This window comes from Ipomoea nil, unplaced genomic scaffold (genome assembly GCF_001879475.1).
Source record: "Ipomoea nil cultivar Tokyo-kokei standard unplaced genomic scaffold, Asagao_1.1 scaffold2144, whole genome shotgun sequence".
NCBI classification, from domain to species: domain Eukaryota; kingdom Viridiplantae; phylum Streptophyta; class Magnoliopsida; order Solanales; family Convolvulaceae; genus Ipomoea; species Ipomoea nil.
Window position 1 is genome coordinate 749,984 of NW_017618572.1, and position 6,980 is coordinate 756,963.

General features: G+C 37.3%; 1 protein-coding gene across 1 annotated transcript; it reads right to left on the reverse strand.

Annotated features, from left to right (window-relative positions):
• Nucleotides 1–1,084: 1,084 nt before the first annotated feature.
• Nucleotides 1,085–6,767, reverse strand: LOC109148829 (UPF0061 protein azo1574). The gene is made up of 8 exons (XM_019296571.1): nt 6,360–6,767; nt 5,924–6,033; nt 5,782–5,838; nt 5,390–5,689; nt 4,934–5,181; nt 3,046–3,352; nt 2,617–2,890; nt 1,085–1,588 (listed from the first exon to the last, which is right to left on the reverse strand). Exons 1-8 carry the CDS (start codon nt 6,699–6,701, stop codon nt 1,334–1,336), a joined length of 1,893 nt encoding a protein of 630 aa, XP_019152116.1. The 5' UTR covers nt 6,702–6,767; the 3' UTR covers nt 1,085–1,333.
• Between the last annotated feature and the right edge of the window lie 213 nt (nt 6,768–6,980).

Consider the following 6,980-nt stretch of genomic DNA (forward strand, 5'->3'; position numbering starts at 1 on the left):
GTGCGGGAATTATGTCCAAAGTGGGTAGATTGCTTGTGCGCACCGGCATTTGGTCCTGTCTGCTAAATCATTAAGTCACCGTGATTTACAACTTCCCACAATGCTCTGTCGGGTCGGAGTGTGGGGACCCTTGGGGTTGGGGATTCAACCTTTGGGAGAAGAATTACCTATTTAAATATGCAAATTCAACCTTCAATTATCTATGCATGAACAATTTCAATATAATCTTGCCTTAATATACTTCAAAGTACTTATTTAAAAAAAAAAAAAAAAACAAACAAACAAACATTGGGCATTATCCCAATCGCGCAATGCGCGTAAAAAACTAGTGTATATATATATATATATATATATATATATATATATATATGTGTGTGTGTGTGTGTGTGTGTGTGTGTGTGTGGTTTAACCTTTTCATTTTCATAAATATTATATTATATTTGAAAAATCAAAATTTTCGAAACAGTTCTCCACCGTTCACTCACTCTCCGCTTTCCATACTTTATGCAGAGTTAGTAAATGAGCTTCAGCTTGCCTAGCTCTCAGCTCGCCTTAATTCCGTTCCGGTGATGCAAGAACCGGACTTTCGAAGACCGCCGCAGATGGAGGCGCCGCTGATTCAACGTTCGGAGCAACTTATTCGCTTCACCTTCATCCTTCAACTTAATATATATACACTTGTGATGGGTGTGTAGTATATAATGGTATTGCAGTAAGTGAAATTTTGTTCTCTGAATATGAATCCACTCTTACATATGCTTTGTTTCAAACTACATTTCTTATTCATACCCAAAAACTAATTTGGAGAATGAATAATAAACAGAGGACAAGTAAAATAAAAATAGAAAAAGTACATAATTTTATCCTATTGTCTTTTTAATTTCTACTCAAAGGATAATATAAGAAATTAAAAAATTGAAGCTGACACTTATAATTTTTTTTTTTTTAAAAAAAAAAAAAAGAAGAAGAAGAAGAAGAGTACATAAGAGTAATATTTTAAACATATTAGAAAAATGAATACAGAAAGTGCTACATCACGCTAAATTTTATGAATAGATAAGGACAGTAAGAATGTAGAATAGTAAAAAATAAATAGAAAAGAAGCAAGATCTTTGCTATCAAAGGAATTCATATTCTTCCAAAGACTTATAGGCACCAAATATATCTACTATACAAAGGGAGCTTTGAGGAGTAACATTAAAATTGGGGTGTATCGAAAGAGACGGCAAATGGAATGGCTACAAGCTTCTTCTACAGATTCCTACAACAATATCTGCATTTGATATCAGTAAAAACTTTAATCCCCATTGTATGGCAGTGTATCGTGGACAACTCACGAAGAACACGAAAGCATGCAGACACCAGGACGATACGCCCAGGCTGGGGGTAAGCGAGCATATTTCTCCATTCCCGGTTGATCATCATATGGGCGTTCCATAACCTTTAGTAGTTGGCGGACCTCACCAAAATCGCCTTGCTCAGCTGCATCTATGGCACTTTGGCACAAATAGTTTCGTAGGACATATTTAGGATTTACAGAATCCATGGAGGCCTTCCTCTCCTCGTCTGAAATGCCACTAGTTGAGAGCTGTTAAAGCAGATAGAACAAACCGTAAGAATCATCTTTAAAGAGTTCACAAGATTTTAGTAGTCATAACCAGTAAATAAATTTTGCAGATAATGCACCAATCAATGCTGTAGAAGGTGCTAGGCGCTTGTCGGGCGCCTAGCGCCTGGGCGGCCGAGTAATAATAATAAGAAAAATAGCACACCAAGAAAAAAAAAAAAAAAAAAAAAAAACACTCGGCCCAGTTGGCCGACTCGGTCGCCTAGGCCGGCTAGTCAGCCAACTAATCGGCTGACCGACTAATGTTGGCCTAAGGGTAAAATCCCCTCGGCCTAGGGGCGCCTAGCGCCTAATCGGAGCCTAAGCGAATGCTTGGGCCGATTTTTGCAAGTGGCACCAATAAGAACACTGTTCTTTTCTTTGTTAGACAATAAGAAAACGGAAAGAAATTTGTTGGCGGGAGGTCACTTGCATCTTCCTGCCCCCTAAACAACTTACAATTGCATGCTATAGTCACTACCTATGATAATTTCAACACAGAACTCCTATGTATAGATATCCAAAACAAAGTTGAAGGACTTGAAGTTATGCAGATTGGCAACCTGCTTCTGATCTGTTCTATATATAGATTCTCCCATGTTCCATGGGTGGGGGGAAGGCATGAAACTTCCAAAATCATCATGTTTGAACAGCTATAGTTTTAGGACTAGTACTTGCATATTGACATTCTATTTACTGTGAATGCAACACAAACTACTAAAATAGCCATAAGAATCAACCAAGATGAAGCATTCTATCCAGACAACTCACCTTGAGTATAGACAATTTCCATGAACTCATACTGGAAACAAATTAAGCATAAAGCATTACGGAACTTTGTGGGATTTCAGAGTCTTAAATTCATAATTCATTTTAAATCCTAGCAGTAAATGGCCAAATGCTTAACGCTCCTTGGAATCATTCATCAAGCAGCATCTACATAGACTTTCTCCTTGTTGGCCACCCTGACTATGAATGAATATTATGTCAAGTTCAACATTTGCACTTACCTCTTGTATGTATGACTGTACCCAACTTGTCCATGCCTCTTTGCGCTCTTTACCTATATCCAATAGAACAGCCTTCAATGGAATCAATAACTTCTGTTCTGGAATTGTGGGATCTGCTTTAATATTTGACAGCGACCGAAAGAAATTTGTGTAATCCACTTTATCAACAGCCATATTTTTCAGAAGATCACCAATCAACTGCTTATTATACTTGGGCAAACCAAGTTTTTTGGTTATGATTGCTTGATAGTCATCCATAAATTTGATCCCATATCTGTCAAACACAGCAAATGCAACATTGTTCATTAAGAAAGGAAAAAAAAAAAAAAAAAAAAAAAAAAAAAAAAAAAGTGTCCCTATTTTAAAAGGTCGGTTGTGAAAGCTAGTAAGCTACTCATTAAGGGCAAAAAAAATTCGTATTCAAAGCACCTTTCCATGGCATAATTTGCCTCCTTATCGTTTATCAATTCAGCAGTAGACAGAGTTGATGTAAATTGTGCAACATTCCACAACCCTATATCAGGCTGATTAGCAAAACAGTATCTTCTCCCTGGAAGATCAGTGGTATTTGGTGTATAACTGGGATCAAATGCATCTAAGAAACCAAAAGGGCCATAATCAATGGTGAGTCCCAGTACACTCATGTTATCAGTATTCATCACTCCATGGGTGAATCCAACACCCTGCCAACCCGCTATCATTGAAGCAGTACGCTCAGCAACTTCTACTGCCCAGGCTGATATAATATACAACAGAACACCATGATACAAAAGTTAGTATAAATGAGAAGGTAAATTGTATTAAAAAACATCACTTTTATTCCCAAATAAGTGTAGGAACTGTAGGACGATAAATGAAAATGGAAGTCAATACAAATTCAGAATAACGAACATGCCAGCCTATAAATTATGTTAGAGCCAATCTGATCAAACCACTACAACCAAAATTTCAACAGCATAATAAATAGCTCAACAAAGATCCATCATCCCACTGAAAGAACCCCTAAGTCAATTAAAGGGATAAAAATACAGAAAAATGCCCTCCCTTTCCTCTTCCCTGAAAACTATCTTCAAGGGAAAATGATAAGTGATGGGAATATATGTTTAATGTCCGCATGCTACCAATTAGCTAGACCATATAATTAGCCAGAATAAACAAATTAAGCATTTAAACTTGTTGCACATTTATAACTATTTGATAATTTAGCAGCCACAATATCACAATATATGAGTGAGGATACTGTTGTCAATTCTTGTCAATAATCCATCAATTAAATTCTTTTGCACATTATAACTAGAAGACTTTGGTGTTTGGTACATTGGCATGACATTCACTTGAAGTAGGAAATTTTCCTTCCAGAAGTTGTAAGAAATATAGCTGATCTACTACTAACCTTTGAAGCTTTTTGGTTCTGAAACCATCTACCCCCAACAATAATCAAAACAAACATAAAAGTAACATAAGGATTTCCCTTTGTAAATGTCTAGAAACGGTAAGGGGGCGAACATGGGAATTGGAATCAACTGTTTAGTAGTTGGAACTAGAATTAGAATCATTACTAATATTGTTGTTTGGAGATGTATAACTTCATAATTGGAATTAAAGTTTTTAAAAAATACAAAAAAATACAAAAAAATACAAAAAAAAAAAAAAAAAGACAACTGATACCGATATCCAAAACACAGAAAAAATCCAAAGCACCAATATGAACAAAAAATCAAAATGAAAATCAAGAAGCATTAATTCAAACAAAAATCAGATGGATTAGAAAGCACAAACCCAAATCTCATTCTTCATCCCATTAAAGCACCCAATGCCGAGCAAAAAAAATATTTGAAGAAAAAGTAGAAAGCAAAATATTAATACCACACTAAACTAACAAATAAAAACTCTAATTTATTTAAAAACAAAAAACAAAAACAAAAACAATCTTGATAATAGAAGCATCTGGCACATTACCTAATTGGAGGAAAGTGACAATACTGGAAGAGGCATGAGGTTGGAGGCAAACTTTAAGGTGTGATGGGAACAAAATATAAAGAGAAAATATAGTGAGAGGCAAAGTGCACAGGGGAACTGAATCCGGGGTAATGAAAACTAATAGAAGCCGGGAATCGAATTTTTACATTGTTTAGGATTTGAATTTGTTTCCTACTTTCCGCACTTCAAAAAACATTGAAAACAAACAAGTGTTTTACTTTTATTCCAACTCCAGACCATTAAAAGTTGTGAACCAAACACTCCCAAAGGTATCACGTCATATACGGAAATTAGTTAATCTTCAACTGATTGAAGTGTGGGCATGTGCATGGCTTACCTGCATATTTGTTCGACGTTAGATCCACTACTGAATCATCCTCTTGTCCAGTGCTGAAAGATATACATTCACTCTTACTCATGTTCTCTAGATGGGGGTAGTGATACCTAATGGTATAGTCTGCCAAAGTACGGACAATGTCAAGATCCTTCTTCCCTCTGGAGGCATGTAATTGGTATGAACCAAAACGTAAAAAGGATTGAGAAACTCTGCAAACAATTGCACCAGGTTCATCCTTTGGATTGCCACTGCATGTAAACACAAAATGATCAGTGTGAAAGCCTAGTAACATCACTGTTTTACGAGTACACTTCCATACATGTTCATCAGTCCAAATGCTACATTAAAAAATAAAGAGAAAGAGAGGATCTTCCACGTGACTTTCAAAAGACAACCCGAAGTTACATTAGAATACTAATGCACCTAGCTATGAATGATTGAACATAGTTTTCTTACTCATAAAACATGTCGCGGGTGACATATTTCCCCGTCGTCACAAGGCACAGTGCCCGTGTTGTCGGGATTCCTAGACTGTGCATTGCTTCGCTGCACAAGAACTCTCGAATACTACTACGCAACACTGCCAGACCATCGGCAAACCGGCTGTATGGTGTCTTCCCAGCACCTTTAAGCTGCAGTTCCCACCTTTCAGACTTTGAGTTTAGAACCTCTCCAAGTGTTATTGCACGACCATCACCTAACTGGCCAGCCCACATTCCAAATTGATGCCCTCCATAGTTTTGGGCATAAGGCATCCTAAGCAGCAAATTATTAATTAGAAAAACCGCTCACATAAAAAAGGGAAGAAAAAGAAAATGATATGCACACAAATTTGTATATACACTTACGATCCCACCAAAGGTGAAGCTCCAGAGAATAACAGTGGGAAATCTGATCTCTCGAATCTGAAATAATAGAAACTATTTTATCACAAAACCATTTAAACCACTAAGATGAAGACAGAACTTATGTGAAGTTACAAAGACTCACTCTTTAGGATCCAATTCAAGAACCTTGGCAACCGAGTCTGACCATGCAACAAGCTGGGGATTCTCCACCTCAGCAGAGGGAGATAACTTAGTATAGCAAGCATGCAACACCTAAAATGTAAGGATAGAAACTTAAAAATAGCCTGTCAACAGTATTGGGATTCTTATGATAACCCTATAAAATTTTTGACAAAAGATAAACATGTTGCCCAATTATATTGTCATGATTCCATGCTACTTCTATCCTAAAAAAGAATTCCTATTTTAACTTTCCAGTGTCCAAATTCCAAAGTGAAATTCTACCTATAACCTATTAGTACACAAAATGTTCCAATTTCAATTCCAGAACACACGAAATACGGATCTTTCCAATCAACTAGAAACTAGTTATGAAACTAAGTACATCAGGTAAGTAAGAGGTCAGTAAGGAATCAAACCTCCCTGGGCATGTTATCGGTCCTGGGATCACCCGGCAGTTCTCGAACGAAAGAATGATCCCAATTTAGCTCTTGAAGCTTGAGTTTACAACTGGTGGAACTCTCCAAGCTCTGTTTCCCGAAACCATCGGTTACTGAATCGACGGTGGCGGAGGCGGCAGCGGCAGCGGTGGAGGGCGGTGGGGAGTCCATGGACGCAGTGAATAAGGGGCGGCGGCGCAGTTGCAGCGGCCTGCAGGGGAATCTGGGGCAGAGATGTTTGGGGATGTATAGGGCGGTGGCGGTGAGGGAAGAAGCAGGGGCGTGAGAGAGCGAAGCCGAGAAATGGGCAAGCATTTGCATTTTTAACCACTCTCCCGTCAAGTGTGTAGCTAAGCTTCTTCGGCGTCTGACTCTTCTTTTTATTATTTTTCCTTTTTGTTTCTTCTTTCCTTTTTAAGATGTACGTATACTACGTATATTATAAATTGTAAGTTATATACTGGAGTATTAAGTTTACAATTGCAACTTATACAATAAATCAACCTATATTACCAATAGCTGACCCGTTCAAACAAAGAAAACTAATAAATAATTGTTATCAGTTCCCTCCCTAATAATTCTTAACGGTTATAGGGTTTG